Source organism: Microtus oregoni, unplaced genomic scaffold, assembly GCF_018167655.1.
Source record: "Microtus oregoni isolate MIOR12 unplaced genomic scaffold, Mior012 000072F_ref0000427, whole genome shotgun sequence".
NCBI lineage: Eukaryota > Metazoa > Chordata > Mammalia > Rodentia > Cricetidae > Microtus > Microtus oregoni.
This window is the reverse complement of record NW_024543979.1, coordinates 1,475,937-1,497,183: the sequence shown is the minus strand read 5'-3', so window position 1 is coordinate 1,497,183 and position 21,247 is coordinate 1,475,937. Positions and strand designations below refer to the sequence as shown.

The 21,247-nt window shown below is 46.2% G+C and overlaps 1 protein-coding gene across 1 annotated transcript in view; it reads left to right on the top strand.

The window, feature by feature from the left end:
* Hpse (heparanase) overlaps window positions 1-17,901 on the top strand; it is a 37,716-nt gene extending 19,815 nt beyond the window's left edge. The window contains exons 4-12 of the mRNA XM_041642062.1: window positions 188-361; window positions 3,682-3,850; window positions 5,303-5,350; window positions 6,528-6,621; window positions 7,126-7,232; window positions 9,280-9,394; window positions 10,516-10,634; window positions 13,638-13,781; window positions 17,716-17,901. Coding sequence (XP_041497996.1) covers window positions 188-361; window positions 3,682-3,850; window positions 5,303-5,350; window positions 6,528-6,621; window positions 7,126-7,232; window positions 9,280-9,394; window positions 10,516-10,634; window positions 13,638-13,781; window positions 17,716-17,875 — 1,130 coding nt within the window. The 3' untranslated portion in view covers window positions 17,876-17,901. The remainder of the gene's footprint in view (window positions 1-187; window positions 362-3,681; window positions 3,851-5,302; window positions 5,351-6,527; window positions 6,622-7,125; window positions 7,233-9,279; window positions 9,395-10,515; window positions 10,635-13,637; window positions 13,782-17,715) is intronic.
* The last annotated feature ends 3,346 nt before the right edge of the window (window positions 17,902-21,247 follow it).

Below are 21,247 nucleotides of genomic sequence, written 5' to 3'. Positions count from 1 at the left end.
GTCAGCTGCTCTACCGGCTGGGCTAGACCCCAGCACAGGCTTTTCTCTCTTGATTTGTGTGTTCACCTGTGTCATTGTTTACGCATAATGACAGCCATCTTTTAGGAATGAAAACTCATGAAGATGGGTCGGGAGGTAGTCTTCATCGCGGCGCCAACACAGCTAAACCCCACCGTTTGTCTCCCAGGGAGCACAGTGGACATGCTGTACAGTTTTGCAAAGTGCTCGGGGTTAGACCTGATCTTTGGTCTCAATGCTTTACTAAGAACTCCAGACCTGCGGTGGAACAGCTCCAATGCTCAGCTGCTCCTGGACTACTGTGCTTCCAAGGGTTACAACATCTCCTGGGAACTGGGCAACGGTACGTACCTGGGACCGTTTCATTCACGAAGGAATTCTCTTGCTGTTATTTGTCCTGTTCTGATATTCTTTCCCATGTTAGTAAACAGACTTCTCCCTAGACACATTCATGCACGTGGCTCAGCAATGGAAGGAACCGCACCAGCAGAGAGAGCCTCTGGATAATTCCAGTTTATGGGTGTGTTGAGTGTGTGTGAGTGTGCGTGAAGTGTGTGTGTGTGTGTGTGTGTATGCACATGCATGTGTGTGTGGGTGTGTGTGCAAGTGCATGTGTGTGTGCGTGTGTGTGCAAGTGCATGTGTGTATGTGTGTGTATGCACGTGCATGTGTGTGTGCGTGTGTGTGCAAGTGCATGTGTGTGTGCATGTGTGTGCAAGTGCATGTGTGTGTATGCACGTGCATGTGTGTGTGTATGCACGTGCATGTGTGTGTGCATGTGTGTGCAAGTGCATGTGTGTATGCGTGTGTATGCACGTGCATGTGTGTGTGCGTGTGTGTGCAAGTGCATGTGTGTGTATGCACGTGCATGCGTGTGCATGCACGTGCATGTGTGTGTGTGCGTGTGTGTGCAAGTGCATGTGTGTATGCACGTGCATGTGTGTGCATGTGTGTGTGCATGTGTATGCACGTGCATGTGTGTGTACGTGTGTGTGCATGTGTGTGTGCATGTGTGTGCAAGTGCATGTGTGTGTGCGTGTGAATGCACGTGCATGTGTGTGTGTGTACACATGCGCCATTTGCGCACCATGCATGTCAGGTCAGGTGGGTCCTCTGTCGGTCTCCACCTTGTCTGCGGCAAGGTCTCTTACTGAATTTAGAATTCGGTGATTAGTAACTAAATTGGACAGCCTCTGAGCCCTAAGATTCCGAGCTCTGCCCTGCAGCAGTGGGATTATAGGCTCGCTCCCACACCAACCATTTCGTGTGGATGTCGAAGATTTGAACTCAGGCCCTCTTGCTTCCCACAGCCAGCACCATGCTCCTGGAGCTCTCACCCCACCTTTATGTTGGTCATTAAGTTTTCTTTTTCTTTTTTTTAAAAAAAAATGTGTCTTGAGCCAGGCAGTGATGGCTCACACCTTTGATCCAGCACTGAGGAGGCAGAGGCAGAGGCAGATGGATCTCTGTGAGATCGAGGCCAGCCTGGGCTACTCAGAGAAACCCTGTCCTCAACACTGCCCCTTCACGTTTTTAGATTGTTAAGTGTGTGACAGGGAAGGTCATGGGCCACAGCACACACTGGTATAGCTCAGAGGACAATTCTGTGGAGTTGGTTCTCTCCTTCCACCATGTATAAATGCTTGTGCGCTGAGCCATTCTGCGAGCACACCCTTATGTCATTTCTGAGGTAAGAAAAACAACTGGGGCCGTCGGACTCCCCAGCTCCTAGACTCCCTTGGGCTTTGCAGACTTTTGAACTTACTGTGCTTAGCAAATGGAACTCAGCGAAACTGTGAGTGTGATGGTTTGCTTCTCTCCTTCTCTTCCTTTCTTAGTCTGTCAGGTAATCTCCGTGTGGTGGTTTGAATGAGAACTGCCCCCATTGGCTGCTGTGTGTGTGCAACTTGGTCCCCTATAGGAAGAACCGCTTGTGGAGGAAGTGCAGTCTTGCTAGAGGAAGCACCCCACTCTCTCTCTCCCCCCACTCTCTGTGTGTGGCTAAGATGTGACCTCTCGGCTGCCTGTGCTGGCCACCGACTGCCGTGCCTCACCTCTGGAACCATAAAAACAAAAGAAATTATTTCTTCCGTGAGTTACTTTCAGTTATTGCAACAAAAATAGCAAATACACTCCAAACCCCACTCTGGCCTCCACTGTATGCTCAGGCTGTCTAGAAGCTGCCACAATAGATTATAGGCAGTTGTGAGCCACCAGGTGGGTCCAGGTCATGTGGAAGAGTAGTCGGTGCTCTTAACTACTGAGCCATCTCTCCAGTCTCAAGGAATTTATAAGTTCTGACTAATATGCTAATGATTAGTCAGGTTTGTTCAAAATATATAAGAATTTTCTGTGCATCAAGCAATAAAGCTAAATATGATGTACAGAAATAAGATGCAGACATTTAATGAGCACAGCTGTGTAGGACAGGCTCTGCTCTGCACGGGAAATTCTTCTCCCTGCCCACTCCTTTTCTTTCTTGTTTTCTTTCTTTGCCTCGAGTATATGTGTGTGGGTGTGGGTGTGTGTGCGTGCATGTGCGTGCTCACGTGTGCGTGTGTACGTGCTTGTGTGCAGGTGCTCATATGCATGAGCGTGCAAAGGACAGAGAACACCCTAGCGCGTCCTTCCTTGGGTGCCATCTTCCTATTTGTGTGTTAGAGAGACATGGTCTCTCATTGGCCTGGAATTCACCTTGTAGACGAGGCCACAGAGATCTTCCCATCTCTGCCTCTCCAGTGCTGGGCTTACAAGCGGGCCAACGTGTCTGACAAGTGGGCCACCAGGTCTGACAAGTAGCCACCAGGTCTGACAAGTGGGCCACCAGGTCTGACAAGGGGCCACCAGGTCTGACAAGGGGCCACCAGGTCTGACAAGGGGCCACCATGTCTGACAAGTGACCACCATGTCTGTCAAGTGACCCACCATGTCTGACAAGTGACCCACCAGATCTGACAAGTGACCCACCAGATCTGACAAGGGGCCACCATGTCTGACAAGTGACCCACCAGATCTGACAAGGGGCCACCATGTCTGACAAGTGACCCACCAGGTCTGACAAGGGGCCACCATGGCTGACAAGGGGCCACCATGGCTGACAAGGGGCCACCATGTCTGGCTTTTTTACACAGATTCTAGGGAATTATTCTCGGTCCTCCTGCTTGTGAGGTGGGTATTTTACCAATTGAGCTGTCTCTCTAGCCCTTCGTTTTCTTTTGTTCTTTGTAGGTAAATAATAAATCGGGCTACTAAATAATGTCTATAAACTGTTTCCCAAATGCCTATTGGTTTAACACCTATTAGTAACTTCAATTTGTTTGTTCCCTCCTTGTGCCATAATTAAAATGTTTGTTTCTAAACTCTCTTCTTTATTAACGGGGTGGAAGGGGAGGTCCTACCTTTCTTGACTCTTTTCTTATGTGCATTGGTGTTCTGTCTGCATGTATGTATGGGTATCAGATGAGCTACCCTGTGGGTGCTAGGAAGTGAACCCAGGTCCTCTGGAAGAGCAATCTGCGCTCTTAACTGCTGAGCCATCTCTCCAGACCTTTTCTTGACTTTCGATTCTGGGCTTGTAGTTTGAAAACTGTTTGTGGCTGTGTGCTTGCGTGTGCTCTGTTTAATAAGAATGTCTAGGTGACTGTGAGCATTGCTGTCTTCCAGAGCCCAACAGTTTCTGGAAGAAAGCTCACGTTTTCATCGATGGGCTGCAATTGGGAGAAGATTTTGTTGAGTTGCGTAAGCTTCTGCGAAGGTCAGCTTTCAAAAATGCAAAGCTCTATGGTCCTGACATTGGTCAGCCTCGAGGGAAGACGGTTAAGCTGCTGAGAAGGTAGGACTTGGGAGGTGTGCAACTACTTTCTCTTCCTCCCTGTCACTCCCCTGCCACCCCCCACCCCAAGACAGGGTTTCTTTGTGTAGCCCTGGCTGTCTCAGAACTCTGTAGATCAGGCTGACTTAGAACTCAGAGATCCTCCTGCCTCTGCATCCTGAGTGCTGGGATTAAAGGTGTGTGCACCACACTCCAGTGCCTTCTACTGTTTCTGTTTTTGTTTTTTGAAACAGGGTGTCTCTCTGTAGCTTTGGAGCCTGTCCTGGAACTCTCTCAGTACACGAGGCTGACCTTGAACTCACAGAGATTGGCCTTCCTTTATCTCCTGAGTGCTGCGCTTAGAAGTGTGAGCCACCACTGCCTGGTGTCTTATTTTTCTAATGGTGAAAAAAAAAATGTGTACTTAAAAATTAGCCCTCTAGCCGGGCGGTGGTGGCGCACGCCTTTAATCCCAGCACTCAGGAGGCAGAGGCAGGCGGATCTCTGTGAGTTCGAGACCAGCCTGGTCTACAAGAGCTAGTTCCAGGACAGGCTCCAAAGCTACAGAGAAACCCTGTCTCGAAAAATCCAAAAAAAAAAAAAATTAGCCCTCTGAACTCAGATTAGATGATCCCAGTTTTGTCCACAGCACCCAAAGCTTTTTTGAGGGGGCAGTTAAGCAGCGTGCCTTCTATCAGGCCTGGCCAGGGTATTGGTGTTCTAGAGATTCCTTTCAGCTGGTTTGACTTCACTCTTGTTGGTCTTGAGGTAAACAATGACCTGGAGTTTGTTGATGACTTCAGTTCCCACGAAGTGGTCAGGGAGAGCTGGATGCTAGCCTAAGGGGTCAGGCTCCTTTCTCCTGGGGAGGCTCTTGCCGAGGTATTTGAGTAGCCGCTGCAGCTGCAGGGTCGTGGGTCGTGGACGGTGGGTGGTGTGCAGCTCTTCTTTTGTGGCTGTGGATTCCTTCCAGCACTAGCTTCTTGGCTTTCAGTGGCCTTGACCCTGACTTCAGCTCTGCGAGGGACAGGGGCTTCTTTGCTTTAGGTGCCCTCTTGGCAAGGAAGCAGAACCACTTGACCCTGACTTCAGCTCTGCGAGGGACAGGGGCTTCTTTGCTTTAGGTGCCCTCTTGGCAAGGAAGCAGAACCACTTGACCCTGACTTCAGCTCTGCGAGGGACAGGGGCTTCTTTGCTTTAGGTGCCCTCTTGGCAAGGAAGCAGAACCACTTTTCTTAGAGATAAACTGTTCTTCCCGGTGGAGAATCCACTGTACCCCACATCAGTAAACAGTTTGTGGTTACCTTGTTTACAGAAAGAGGAAACATGGGCTGAAAATCCCAGAGCTATGACTAGGGCGTCTGTGTCGCCTGAGACTCACACACTCAGTCATTCCCGGGGGATGGAACGCTTCTGGAAATTTGCATTTGCTTGTTTGAGGTGTTTGACCCTGCTGTGGATCTTCCTTTCCAGTTTCCTGAAGGCTGGCGGGGAAGCGATCGACGCAGTGACGTGGCATCAGTAAGTACCCACACTGACGTGATGTCCCCATTACTGACTGCTCTTAATACCCTGCATGCCTCTGGGGTATATTACATGGCAGAGAGCAGCTACTGGGCTGGACTTGCTGGTCTTGCAGAGGATCTGGGTTCAGTTCCCAGCTCACAACAGCCTGTAACTCCATTTCCAGGGGATCTAATACTTCTTCTGGCCTCCAAGGGCACTACACACATATGGTACATATAAACACATGCAAGCATATGTTTACACATAAAAACTAAAAACAGTTGGGTGTGGTGATGCACATCTTTAGTCTAGGCCTTCAGGAGACCAAGGCCGGTGGGTCTCTGTGAGTTTGTGGCCAGCCTTGTCTACATCATGAGTCCCAGGAAAGCCTGGGCTACAGAGTGAGACTCTTTTTCTAAATAAATAAATATTTTAAAAATAATATTTTTAAAAAAATTCTAGAGGTTTGGAAGTAAGACTCACCTTTAATCTCAGCCCTCAGGAGGCAGAGACAGGTATATCTCTGAGTTTGAAGCCAGCCTGATCTACACAGTGAGTTCCAGAACAGCCAGAGATACACAGGGAAACCCTGTCTTTTTATGTTTGTTTGTTTTTTTTTTTTTTTTTTGCTTTTTTTGAGACAAAGTCTATGTAACCCTGACTGTCCTGGACCTCTCCTTGTAGACCAGACTGGCCTTGAAATCTCAGAGACCCACGTGTCTCCACCTCCCGAATGCTGGAGTTGAAGGCAGGCAGTACCAATGCCCATTCTCGTCGCACTTCCTGCCAGTTTTTCAGGAAGTTATTTTTGCCTGGCTGCAGACTGACTTTTCAAAGCTCAAATAATAAATGAGCAGCGTCTTGAACATCAATGCACAAGGGTTTTAAATGTTAGCAGAACAAAGGAGTCATGTTTTAAATACTGTGGCGGTTACTACAAACATGGAGACACATGGCCAACTAAGCCATGAGCCACAAAAGCAGGTAAACCATGCCGGCCACAGAATAAGTAACACTGGGGCCTCAGAGTCACTAGGCTAGAAGGCCCCTCCCCACGTTAGCTCCTCTCTGGAAGGACTTCTGCCTTTGTAAAAACAGCAGCAGTGAGAAAGGGTAGGAAGAAGAACAAGGGTCAGACCTGGTGACTTAACAGCAGGAAGTAAACTGCACACTTTTTTTCTGAATAATTTAGCTACTACTTGAATGGACGCATTGCCACCAAAGAAGATTTTCTGAGCTCTGATGTGCTGGACACGTTTATTTTATCTGTGCAAAAAATTCTAAAGGTAATAGTCTCTCTAAATTTTTCACCCATACCAGTCTCTGGGTTGTAGTCTAACAAGGCCTGTGGAGATATATACATATATATATATATATATATATATATATATATATATATATATATATAATGAATGTATTTATGTATGTATGTATGTATATATAAAATGAATGTATTTATGTGTATATATATATATATATTAATTCCAAAGGGTAAGCGCTGCATCTTATTCCCTGGTTTCCTCCTTAGCGTTGGATCTTTTTAAGTTGCGGTAATTAGAAATTAAAATGCCTCTAATGGCCTTTCAGTAGAATGAACTGTTACAGACCATATTTGTTTATATTCCTTCTATAGCCTACTAGGCCCATAAGAGATACTGGTGAAGACCCGAGCAATTCTAAATGCACCTGTAACTAACAGTATGGAGAGGCGCAGCTTGTGTGCTGTTCACATTCAGCACCGAGGGGGTTGACTTGTTTGCAGTGACTGTGGAACTCTCCTTGTTCCCCAGGTGACTAAGGAAATGCGACCCGGCAAAAAGGTCTGGTTGGGAGAAACGAGCTCTGCCTACGGTGGTGGAGCACCCTCGCTGTCCGACACCTTTGCTGCTGGCTTTCTGTGAGTGAATGCTGCCCAGCTTTGGGCTCAGGTTCCGGCTCTTTCCCATCCTCTAATGTCAACCGAAACCCGCGTCAAACACAACTTGTGGGACAGAGCCCTAAAATTTTGTGCCAGGTCTTACAAAAAAGGAATTTCCCAGGCTCGAGGGATGGTTCAGTGGTTAAGAACACTGGTTACACTCCACAGAACTGGGGTGCGAATTCCAGCACCCATGCAGTGGCTCACAACCATCTCTAACTCCAGTCCCGGAAAATCCAGTGCCTTCTTCCAGCCTCCACAGACTCCAGGCATGCCCCCTGTGTACAGACATACAAGCAGGCAAGATGCTCATATGCTTTTGTCTGAAATGGTTTGCTAAACCTTGTTGGACATCCTTAGTTGTGTCTCTAATCAACTGTTGCATGCACGGATTGTTTCAGGAAGTTTGGGTAGACATGATAACACACATTTGTAATTCTGGGAAGCTGGGGCAGGGGGATTGCAAGTTTAAGATCTGACTGGGTGGGCTACAGAGTGAGTTCAAGGCCAGACTGCACAACTGAGGTCTCAAAACACAAAAAGTAAAATGAGGCCTAAGGCTATAGCTCAGGGATGGAGCACTTGCCTAGAATGCTCAGAGCCCAGGGTTTAACCCACAGTGGGATGATGACAGTGACAACCAGGAGGACGAAGGGAGGAAAGTTATGCTCTAAAAATAGGTCAAAGAAGTCAAAGAATCCTTGTTAATTAGCTTTCGGTGGCTGTGAAAACCCCCAAGATACACGATTTAAGAGGAGAAAATGTTTACTGTGACTTGTTTGGCCCCCGGGTCCCATTGCCTTTGGGTCTGTGGCAGAAGCACATGGTGGAGGGAACTGCTCACCTCATGGGTGATCAGAAGCAAAAGAGAAGGAGCCAGGAGGGCCCGATACCCTTGGAAGGGTCTGCTTCTTCCGACTAGGCCGTGGTACCTAACACAAGCACCACAGCTGAGGCCCGGCTCCAGCACAACAGCCTTGGGAGGTCGTTTCAGGTCCAAACCATACAGGGTCCCTCTCTAGGAAAGCTCACTCTTTTCCAGGGGTGGAGGCTTGCCTATAATCCTGGCATGTAGAAACCCACAGCAGAGAATCAGGGGTTCAAATGAATCCCTGTGGGGCAAGAGGCAGGGCAGGCAAGGAAAGGAAGGAGGAAAGAAAGGTCGAGGAGGGGAGAGAAGATGTCACCCAGAGTTCCGGCTCTGAGGATGCTCAGTGTGCACAGAGCAGCACTGCAGACTCTCAGACGGTTAGCCCTAAAGCACTTACATCACCCTTGAGGGTGACCTGTGAACGCCAGCATTGACTGTGACTCCTCATTGGCCACCGCACGAGCGTGGTTGCTTTAAACCAGGGGTTGCTTATTCAGCACCTCGCTGTCCCCCATGCTCTTCATCCTGTAACCTTCCTGGGCCTTTTTTCTCTTCCATTTTTACTCTTTAGTTCCCACCATCTTCCTTGTTACAAAGTAAGAATAAAGCACAAACCCTTCAATGTTCGTGAGGGCGCGAGGGATTGAGAAAAAAATGAAGAGTTGACATTCATTGAACGTGCCAGGGAGATGATCATAGCGGTTTGGTTGTGGTTCTGTGTGGCTCATATTTTGACCTCTGTTGACAGCTGCCTTCGCTGTGTGTGTGTGTGTGTGTGTGTGTGTATGTGTGTATGTGTGTGTGTGTGTGTGTGTGTGTGTGCATGCACTGTGGGGTAGAGGAGCAAGAACACGGGAACGAGAAGAGGAATTGTCTACAGGGGTGGGAGCTTCGTTCTGCTCTATAGAAGTCGTCTCGCTCTGGAGGAAACTCGCCTGGCTTGTTTGTGTCATTCTCGATAGAGCATATTGTCATATGGGAGGGTGTACGTGTGCGCCCTTGTTCACCAACTCATTTGAACAACTTCTTTGTAATTAATGCTATCCTTGCAGCTTCCTGTTGGTTCCTCCCACACACATGAACAGATCTGTGTGTGATTAGAGTGGAATGACATTGCTTTCCAGTCTAAAGACACTGTGTGTCACTCTGTCCCAGGTGGCTGGATAAGCTGGGCGTGTCGGCCCAGATGGGCATAGAAGTGGTGATGAGGCAGGTGTTCTTCGGAGCAGGCAACTACCACTTGGTGGATGAGAACTTTGAGCCCTTGCCTGTAAGTGACACCACCTTCCTGTGCTTGTAAACAGATGGGGGTCTGCTCTAGGCCCTGTGCTAACCTCCTAAGAATAGTCAGTCCCCACAGTAAAGAGCCATGTGTGAGCCGGGTGGTGGTGGTGCACGCCTTTAATTCCAGCACTCGGGAGGCAGAGGCAGGCAGAGAGCTCTGTGAGTTTAAGGCCAGCCTGGTCTACATAGTTAGTTCCAGGACAGCCAAAGCTGTTGTACAGAGAAACCCTGCCTCAAAAAACAAAAGCAAAAAAATTGATAATGATAATAAAATAAATAAAAATAAAATATCGTCTACTAAGAGTATGCTATACATTTTATTAAACATTTGAATGGTTGTTTTGCAAAGCAAGTTAAAGCTGAAATTGAGTTTGAAGCCAGCTTGAGTTACACAAACCTGTCTTTTATAAATGGAAAATATGTAAACATATAAGATGACATTTGAAGATCAATTATTCTAAGGATATTTTAATGGTACATTTATGCTTTTATATTTTTATTTTATATGCATGGGTGTTTTGCCTGCATTTATGCGTGGGCACCACCTTCATACCTAGTGGTTTCTGATGGCGTCTCTGGAAACTGGAGTTACAAGCAGTTGTGAGATGCCATGTGGGTTCAAGGATCCAAACTCAAGTCCTATGGAAGAGCGTCCAGTGCACTTAACTGCTGAGCCATCTCTCCAGCCCTTCTAAGAATAATCCTTTTTGTTTTGTTTTATTTGTTTGGGTTTTTCAAGACAGGGTTTCTTTGTGTAGCTTTGGAGCCTGTCCTGGAACTTACTCTGTAGACCAGACTTGCCTAAACTCACAGAGATCGCCCTGCCTCTGCCTGTCTAGTGCTGGGATTAAAGGTCCGCCACCACCTGGCTCTAAGAATAATTTTTAAGGGAATGATTTAAATATATTTAGCCAATATTTCAATTTTGTTATTGAAAATATTATGAGAGTTGATTTATTCGGATCAGAACGTATCCCATTCATTGTGTTCATAGACATCTCTGGGACCATTGTCATGCTCTTATTGGATAGCTATTTACTCGACTTGTTAAAATATGAAAAAGAGAATAACCAGAGATCTGTTTTCCATCCCTCCTCCGAATGACAGGATTACTGGCTATCTCTTCTGTTCAAGAAACTGGTAGGTCCCCAGGTGCTAACGGTGCGCGTGAAGGGCCCAGCCAGAAGCAAACTTCGAGTGTATCTCCATTGCACAAACACCCACCAGTAAGTACAAAACACAGCCTTCCCCCAGCAAGTCTAGATTAGTAAGCGGGAAACTTCCTATCCAACACCCCAGATGCCCTCTAGCTGTGTAATGGATCTCACCTCTCCTTATCCTTTCTTTTTTGTCTTCCCGATACCAGAATCTAACTTCCAAAGACTTCTAGCAGGGCTGAGTAGATGTGGCTCAGCCAGGGACGTGCTTCTGTGGAAGCGGAAGCCTGAGGACCCGAGTTCAATATCCAGCACCCACATAGAAAACGCTGGATGTGGCAACGTATGTCTGTAGTCATGGCACCAGGAAGAGACAGAAGGACTCCAGGGTGTGCTGATTGGCCAGTCTATATGAATTCATGGGCTCCAAGCCAACAAGAGACCCTCTCTCAAAAAAGAAAAAAAGAAAGGAAAGGTGGAGAGCAACTGCGGAAAACATCTAATGTCTTCTCTAGCCACCATACACACGAGCACACATATACGTGAACACACACACACAGTAGCTTAAATAGGGGCTGGAGAGATGGCTCAGCAGTTCTGCGCACTGGCTGAGGACCCAGGTTCAATTCCAGCACCCACACAGTGTCTCAAAATTGTCTATAACCCTAGTTTTAGGGCATTTGACACACAGTATATATATACATATTTATATTTATAGGAACATATAAATAAAAAAATCAAGCCAGGCAGTGGTGTGCACACCTTTAATCTCAGCACTTGGGAGGCAGAGGCAGGTGGATCCTTGAGATGGAGGCCAGCCTGGTCTATAAGGCAAGTTCCAGGCAGCCAAGGCAAAGAGAAACCCCAATTTGAAAAACAAAAATAAATTAAAGATTAAAGAAACAAAACAATTGTTTCAGCATAGACGTTTGCAAGCCAGCAAAGATGTACACAAGGATTTTAATTGTTAGAGTCTATAGTGAAAACATATCCTGAATTTTGTTAGGGGTGGCACACAAGTTAAATATCACCACGTTTAGATGAGCAGCAGATCCCTTGAGGGAGTATGCGTACCTGTGATCGGGAATAAGTATGAATATCCAATTCTGTGGCTGTGTTGATCTCCTTATTTACCAAGGTAGGGAAAAGTATCGACAATAACAACAATATCAACAACTGTTGAGAAAGGGCTGGGGAGATGACTCAGTGGCAAAGCCCCCACCCCACCCCACCCACCCCCACCCCACCCCACCCACCCCCCCACCCCACCCACCCCCCCACCCCCCGCCGTCAGGTCTGACAACCCCATCTCCATTCCTGGGATCCACGCGGTGGAAGGAAAGAACCGACCCTGAAAATTGTCCTCTGTCCTCCCTGTGTGCACATGCACACAAGTAAATAAACCTAACATCTTTAACTCAGAGTCAGCAGACAGCTCAGCAGGTCGAGGACATGCAGGGACTGAGCTGGACACCACAGGTGGTGGACGAGAACCATGAGCTGTTCTCTGACCTCCAACATGTGGCACGCGTGTGTCCTTCCCAGAAGTAAACCAAACAATTTTTTAATTTTTTTCTTTTTAATGATTTACTTAACTTTATTTTATGTACATTGGTGTGAAGGTGTCAGATCTCATGGAACTGCATTTTCAGACAGTTGTGAGCTGCCATGTGGATGCTGGGAAATGAACCCAGGTCCTCTGGAAGAGCAGTCAGTGCTCTTAACCACTGAGCCATCTCTCCAGCACCCCCCCAATTTTTTTTTTTTTTGAGTTGTGACCACAGTTTCTAGAGCCAGAGGCTATGTAGATGTCTCTAGTCCTGTACTCTGACTTTAGGTAGAAAGAGTTCCCCAACCCTCAGGGCTTTCCTTATCTGAGTTCCAATCTGTCATGGCAGCCGGGTTATACTAACCCAAAGGCCACCTAGCGTCCTCCATTCCTGGGGACTGGGGACTCTGAATGGTGAAGGTCATGGTATGAAGTAGGGAAATTCTGAAAAAGTCCACAGATGTAGTTTTTGTTTGTTTTGTTTGAAATAGGATCTTACTAGGTAGTCTTGACCGGCCTGGAGTTTGCTACGTAGACCAACCAGGCTGGCCCTTGAATTCAGATCTGAGTAAGGGGATACACCACCACACTTGGCCTTTGTTCAACTGTCTTCATTTTGTGTGATATCGCATGTTCACATACAGGGTGCACTGTGTGTTCACGTGTGTGCACGTACATACAAGTGTATGCATGACGAAGTCAGTAACCTCAGGGTCCTTCCTCACGTGCCATCTACCTTTTGTTAGAGACAGGGTCTCTCATTGGCCTGGAACTTTGCCAGGCTTGCTAGGCTAGCCGGCCCGCACACTCCAGAGAGTCACATGTTTCTCCTTGCCATGACGCCATCACGAGAATGACCAGCACGAGCCACTTTACCCAGCTTCGCACAGGATTTATGGAGATAGAGAGAGCATGTTACCAGTTTATGCATCTCCCCAGCCCCATTTCAGTCTTTTTTAAAAATTATTTTTATTTAATATGTATGGGTGTTTGCCTGTATATGTTTGTGTACCATGTTTGTATCTGGTGCCCTGGAGGTCAGCAGAGGGTATCGGTTCTCCTGACATTGGAGTTACAACAGTTGTGAACTGCCTTGTGGGTTACAGGGATGAACCCAGATCCTCCGGAAGAGCGGCCCAGGCTTAGTTTAGTCTTTTTATAAGACCAGGAATAGCTCTTGTTTAAACAGTTTATAACTGGAATTCACTGTAGATCTTGTTATCATTAAACCTTCCTATACATAAAAATATGTGGTCTGGCTATGGCCTTCTGGAGCTCATGGTGGCAAAGGGGCAAAGCTCTTAGTGTTCCGGCTCGGGAGGTGGGGATGTGAGAAACAGTCCTTTTCTTGTTTTCAAAGCAGGACCACAAGATTGGTCTAACATCCTCCTGGGAAAGGATGCTGATAGGTCCCACCACCGTTATGAATACGGGCACTCAGAATCTCTGATTGTGTCAATGTTCAAGTTCTCCGATGTATAAGTCAGACAAATAACTAACTAGATTAACCTGTTCGCTTTTAGCCCAAGATATCAGGACGGAGATTTAACTCTGTATGCCTTGAACCTCCATAATGTCACCAAGCACGTGAAGCTGCCGTACCAACTGTTTAACAAGCCAGTGGACAAGTACCTCCTAAAGCCTGGACCCGAGGGGTTACTTTCCAAGTGAGTCACTTTCTTGTGGATGGCAAACTTTGTGTATGTTTACTTACTTTTATCATAATACAGAGGGTTTGGGGTTTTGGGTTGTTTTTTTTTTATTTTGTTTTGTTTTGTTCGCCACCCCACCCCCACAGGGTTTCTCTGTAGCTTTGGAGCTGGTCCTGGAACTAGCTCTCCTAGACCAGGCTGGCCTTGAACTCGCAGATATCCTCCTGCCTCTGCCTCCTGGATGCGGGGATTAAAAGTGTGCACACAACCGCCCAGCGAGAGGGTTTTTTTTTTAATGGCGAGAAAGAGGTGCAACTTTTACATTCTAACCCTCTTTATTTCATATATTCTATATATGGATAATCATTTGTACAAGTGTAACGTGTGGAAGAGGCCAACATAGAAAGATATGGACACAAACTAGTAGCTTTCTTAGAAGAAAATCTGTAGTCCCAAATATCTTCACATATCAAGATCCATTCAGTGTATTTAGACCTGTGCAGGCCCCGTGTGTGCCGTTTCAGGCTCTGGGGGGCTCCTAAGCTTTGCTGTGTTGATTTAGAAGGCCTTGTCCTTGGTGTCTCCATCCTCTCTGGCTCTCACCCTCTTTGCCCTTGCTCTTCTGTGGGGTTTCCTGAAGGGAGGGATTTGATGGAGACATCCCCTTTAGGGCTGAGTGTTCCAAGGTCGCTCCCTCTCTGTGTGCCATCTGGCTACGCGCCTCTCTGTGTTCCCACGCCAGAGGAAGCATCTCTGATGACAGCTGAAGAAGGCGCTGATCAATGAGTATATCAGGATATTACGAGGAGTCATTTTATCTCTACACTTTGTTCTTTGTTTAGATCAGTAATATTTGGTTTGACCCTAGGTCCCCTAGGAACCTCGTCTCGGGTTCTTGGTCACCCAAGCAGTCTCGATGTGGGTTCCATGTTGTGGTCAGATCAGTTAGTGGTTGGTTCCTCCCACAAGCTTGGTGCCATCATTGCCCTAGCAATCTTGCAGCCAATACACCATTATAGATAAGGGGTTGTGGCTGGCGTTTATCAAGTGCAGAGTACTTCCGCATTTAGAGTCTTTGTTCTGAAAAGATACTTGGACAGCCAATGGCACGGAACCACTCATCTGAAGGGCATGTGTGTGGGGGTATAAAACGTCACACAGAATTGGATGGGTTCTCCTGCAGCATTGAAGTCATGGGGGATTGGGGGAGTGGAATAGAGTAAGAAAAACAGCTGGAAATGAGCTTCTAGGTAAATTGTTTCAGTTGTTTCTAAATACATTGTGTGTGCGCGTTCCTGAGCACAGGGATCAAAGGACAGCATGCAGAGGTTCTGTCTTCCATCGTGTGGGTCCCGGGAATCAGATTCAAGCTGGCAGGCTTGGCAGCAAGTGCTTTAGCTGCTGAGCCAACGCACCAGCCTCGAATGAAAATATTTGTTTGTTTTGTTTGTTTGTTTTTGAGACAGGGTTTCTCTGTAGCTTTGGAGCCTGTCTTGGAACTAGCTCTTGTGGACCAGGCTGGTCTCGAACACACAGAGATCCTCCTGCCTCTACTTCCTGAGTGCTGGGATTAAAGGCGTGTGCCACCACCACCCAGTGAATGAAAATATTTTAAGTGAAAACAGTATTTTTGTATTTATCTCAGGTGAATTTTCCCAAGGCTCCTCAATTCTGCCAAACCTGCTGTTTACTAATTTTTTTGATCATTTATCTTACCTACAGACCTAGCTTCTATTTCCTTATCCTTCTGTTTCTATCTTCAAAACATGGAACCAGTTACTTCCCTCATATAAGACCCTACCCTCACCACTGAATCCACTTAAACACCCTTCCTTAGAGCACAGCTGTATGTCAGCTGATTAACGCCGCAGCCAGAGCAGGTGGAGTCTCTCTGTGTGCCTGTCTCACACAGCGCTATTAAGTCATAGTAATCAATTAATAATAATCAAGTTTCCCTTCAAACTGAGGTAGCAAAACACTGAATCGATCCGAGGACTTTGGTAGGTGTTCTGTAGACCAAGCTGCTCTCAAACTCACAGAGATCACCTGCCTCTGCCTCCCCAGTGCTGGGATTAAAGGCTTGTGCCACCACTACCCAGCTTTGGTAGGCATTCTCAAATGGCCCTTCATTTCATCTGAACCTTCTTACTACCACCATTCGGAGATATTTTTCAAGACCTATTTTTGCTTGGGGTTTCCTTGAAGATGGTCATAGTTCCTGCCCTACCTCATATAAACTTGATGCGATATATTAGTGTAAAAACAAAACCAAAGCCTATGGACTGAATCCACCTGAGAATAGATGTGGTGGTAGCCTCTGGCGCACTTGAGCACGTCGTTAGGATGTCTTGAGTTGTGGGACTGAGCATCTAACGAAGGTTATGTGGAGCTACATAGTGAGTGAGATCCGGTCTTCAGAAGAGGTGAAAAGCTTTAAAATAAGAACCAGGATACTAAAAGTACACACCAGGCCTGATGATGCATACCTATAATCCCGGCACTTGGGAGGCAGAAACGGGAGGATGGCCCACAGGTGAGGGGCCAGCCTAGTCTATACACTGAGTTTCAGGCCAGCCAAAGCTACAAAGAAATAACCTCTCAAAAAAAAAAAAAAAAGAAGAAAGAAAGAGAGAGAAAAACACGATAATGCCACATGGAAACAAGGTATTTAAAAGTAGAGGATTAAATAAATGTACTAATAAACTTATATCATAGAATCCTGTGTGTTCATTAAGATAATATAGTTGATGGGTACCATCCGATGTGAACGAACATTAGGATGTATTAAATGAAAAGAAGTTTTAAGAAAATATATACAAGGCTGGAGAGAGGACTCAGCGGTTAAGAGCACTGGGTGATCTTCCATAGGTCTTGAGTTCAATTCCCAACAAGCTCATGATGGCTCACACCAGTGGATATAATGGGATCTGATGCCCTCTTCTGGTGTGTAGATACAACATTCCTACACATGAAATAAATAAATCTAAAAGAAGAAAATATGTACACTACACCCACTGTAGTTAAAGTAAAATGTGTTTCTATGCATAGAAAGATGGAATGAATGTCGAGATATTAAAAGTAAGATGATGGGGCTGGAGAGATGGCTCAGCGGTTAAGAGCATTGCCTGCTCTTCCAAAGGTCCTGAGTTCAATCCCCAGCAACCACATGGTGGCTCTCAACCATCTTTAATGAGGTCTGGTGCCCTCTTCCGGCCTGCAGGCATACACACAGACAGAATATTGTATACATAATAAATAAATCAATATTTAAAAAAAGTAAGATGACATAATGAATTACTTTTGCTAGGTTTTGTTGTTTTTGCAGTTTTTGAGATAGGGTCTCCTGTTGCCTTGAATAAGCTGTGTAGTCAAAGCTAGTTCTAAACTCCTGCCTGCACCTCCTGGGTGCACAGGCCTGGCTTGTTACGTTTATTTGTATGAAAAATGGTGCATCTAACATCTACATGGTGCTTATTGTATACAAGCAGATTGATGATTATTATACATGCGTCACATGTATTCCATGAATGGCATAAAAATAACTTATCAATCCTGTCAATCATTATATATAACAAAAAACATTTAAGAAAAAGATGAAGAACCTCGATGTAGTGGAGGTAGGATGGTCACTAGGAGTCTGAGGCTAGCCGGGGTTGTATAGTAAGTTCCAGCCTGAGCTATAGGATGGGACGCTGTCTTGGAAAAGCAGAGAAAATAGGTGCACCATTTGTGCATGTTTCTCTACAGGGCCGGATGCTCTCTGGTTCAGTTACTTTCCCACCGTAGTTTAAAGTTTGTCAAACACCTGGTCTTACCTACTGCTGAGATACAAATAACAGCGCCAGCTGCCGCCGAAGTCCTCCTTGGTTTAAAACTATTTTGCAACTTTTGTCGGGGCCGGAGTGCATGCGCATCCTGCCTAACTCAAGCGTGTCTCTCCTTCCTGTAGATCTGTCCAGCTGAACGGTGAGACCCTGAAGATGGTGGATGACCAGACCCTGCCAGCTTTAACAGAGAAACCTCTCCGCCCAGGAAGCTCACTAGGAATGCCTGCCTTTTCGTATGGGTTTTTTGTCATAAGAAATGCTAAAATTGCTGCTTGTTTATGAAAATAAAAGGCACGCAGTAGCCCTGAGATGAGAGGGGAAGGGGTGTTATTCACGAGGGTGTAGGAAGGCCAACTTGTTGCCGAGCTCAAGAGCCTCGGGATGACTGGGGCACGGTCAGTGTTGAGTGGAGTGTGGTGATTTCATCTAAGTCGAACCCTGGAGGTGATGACAGTTAATGGCACCATGTGCCAAATGATGCTTAGCATTTTGCATGCACTATTTGGGGGATTATTAAAAATAGGAAAGTATAGAAATGCCTCTGATACGACCAAGAAGTAAATAAGCGAAGGTTATGTCATGGCTTTTTTAAAGCTGGTTCTTTTTAGTAGCATTTTGGTCAGAAGACTGTCAGGTCTCTCCGTCAGGAGCCTTAGTGTGGCTCCGGCAGGGAAAGGTTCATTGCCACAACTTCACACTGGCTGTAAATGACCTACACCTGCTGACATCTTAGAGGAGCTAAAATGAAGAGGACTGGCCCTGTGCCTCTTCGCTTTGTTCTGCAGAAACCATCTGTGAGAGGACAGATGGCTGGGTGGGGTAGTATTAAAAACACACAGAAAACCAGTGCCAACCCCTGAGCGGGAAGGGACGGCATAAGTCTGGAAATGACTGTAAAGGAGACGGTTGGTTGATTACGAGAAGTTTCTGGAAACACCCGACACGTCACAATCATCCTAGTGTTTACTTTTTCTACACCACTAGTTCTTGCTTCTCTTGGGAAGCTTTGGCCTGTGAGCAACAGAAACCTCTAGGTGAGGACATTGATAATCCCACTAAGAACTTGTTCCCGTGGCCACATCACCAGGGAGCGGCTTCTTTCACCAGCCTGTAGCACTGGTCCTGGCCTGCTCACACGATGGCTGTGACTGTCCACAGATTCAGAGATCTGGCAGCAATCAAAGATGAGCCATTTCTTACAGGCCTGAAGGCATCTTTCCTGGGGTTCTCCCAGCAAGCCTTTCTTCAGTCTCAAGTCCTCTGGCCATTTCCCCAGTCACCACCCCTGGCCATTCGAACCCTGTAACTGTCATCAAGCAATCCTCTGGGACAGAGAGGTTTGGTGAGGTTCACGGCACTGGACATTACAGTCCTCTGCTTTGATCAAGTAACATATAATTATTTCCCCCAGGATTATAAACCTCTTAAGGATTACAATTCTACATGTTTGTGTCTGCTATGAATATTATCTCAATTGAGTTTGAGTACATTGATTAAGCTAGACGTAAAAGTTTGGATGTGTCAATACTCTCAAATTTTTATGCAAGCAGTTTTTATATTCTCACATTTGAAATAAAATAATTTTATAGCCTTAATTTGCATGTTTATTCTTCTAAAAAGCTAAAGGTTACAGGTTCTTACATTTGAAAGTCTGGTTTGGATGGATTGAAGTTGTGGCCCGCTGGGAAAATGTTAGCCTAGAACAGACAAAGGGCCCTGAGTTTGATCCTCGTCACTGCTCTGGATGGATGGATGGATGGATGGATGGAGCCTTTTCCTTCACTATCTTCTGTTTACCTCCTACCTATATTAGCCCATCCTCCCAACATTGAGGTTCTTGACTCTGAAGAAAAGGAACCATTACGCATAGACATAATTTCCTACTTCAGTCATAACGTCTGAACTTACCTATTTATTTTCCTTGTTCCTCTTCCACTGAATAAATGCAATGCTTAATTTTTCACTTGTATGATTATAGCTGTGAGACCCTCACCCTTTATTCTCAAGGGAAGAGAAGGAATTTTCTTTTTTCTTTTTTTCTTTTTTTTGGATTTTTCGAGACAGGGTTTCTCCATAGCTTTTGGTTCCTGTCCTGAAACTAGCTCTTGTAGACCAGGCTGGCCTCGAACTCACAGAGATCCGCCTGTCTCTGCCTCCCGAGTGCTGGGATTAAAGGCATGCGCCACCACTGCCCAGCTGAGAAGGAATTTTCTAGCAAAATGTTTTAAAACTAAAAACCCAGGTTAGCTTGTTCCCAGGAAGATAGTGGCCTCCCCACCTGAGAAATTACGCCTGGCCACCTGGTATAGGTTGATAAAGATGGCCTGATTCAGGAACAGTATAACCTTGCTCTAAGAACAAAGAACTAGCTGACATAGAAGGATGGGACAGAGTAAAAGACCTTGCTCCCGTGCCAAAGCAACTTCAAAAGGCCTTCTTGTAATTCTTGCCTTTAAAAGCTAAGCCCACAGAGGAGCTCTGACTCCTCACTGCAGAAGGGGTTGGAGATGAGTTCCGAACTAGTTCATAGTATGCTAACAAACCTTACTTATTACAGTCTGGCCTCTCTGGTGGTCTCTCTGGGGGTTGTAATCTGGGCACAGCAATAGCAACATCTAAGTCATTCGTTCTCCCTGACTTTGCCTCGAACTCTTTTAGGTATTTTTTGTTATTTTTTAATTATGTGGGAGGGGGAGGGTGTGCACATGAGAGCAGGTGCCCTCAGAGGACAGGAGCGTCACATCTCCCTGGAGCTGGAGTTACAGGTTGTGAGCTGTAACACATCTGACATGTGTGTTGGGGTTTATCTACGCCGGGCGGTGGTGGCACACACCTTTAATCCCAGCACTCAGGAGGCAGAGGTGGGCAAATCTCTGAGTTCGAGGCCAGCCTGGTCTACAAGAGCTAGTTCCAGGACAGGCTCCAAAGCTACAGAGAAATCCTGTCTCGAAAAACAAAACAAAACAAAAAACAAAAAAAAGACCAAGAAACCAAAAGCTTAAACCTTGAACTAGCTGGTTCTAAGCAAAAAGTGAAGCAATGTTGCCTAGAAATTAAACAGTTCATGGAGACAAAGAACTCCAAAAGAAAAATGAAGAAAACTTTTCAGAAACCCGGTATAATGCAAAAAAATGGAAAAAGAAACGGAACAGAAATTAGCGCAGCTCCAAGCGGAGTTAGACAAGGTATATGGAAACCAGATTATGCAAATTAAACAAGAATTGATAAAGCAACACATATACAGGAGAACTTGCTACATCATGACACATACATACAACACACACGCACATGATGCGCACACAGGCAACCTGACACACTTCCACATACATACAAACCTAATACACTGCTACACACATGAAGACATCCTGACACGTACATACAGCACATATACACGCAATGCACATATACGGAGGCAGCCTAACACACACACACACACACTGCTACATACATGCAGACAACCTGACACACACTTCTACATACATACAGGCAATCTAACAGACATGCACTCACGCACACACAGACACACACACCTGCGACACCTTAAAGCTGGTTGAGTTCCCACCCAGCCAGCTAACGGCCGTTCGCCACCACTGCGCATGCTCGCCCGCTCGAAGCGGGTCGTCCCCGGATGACGTCAGCAAGCGGCGTCGATCC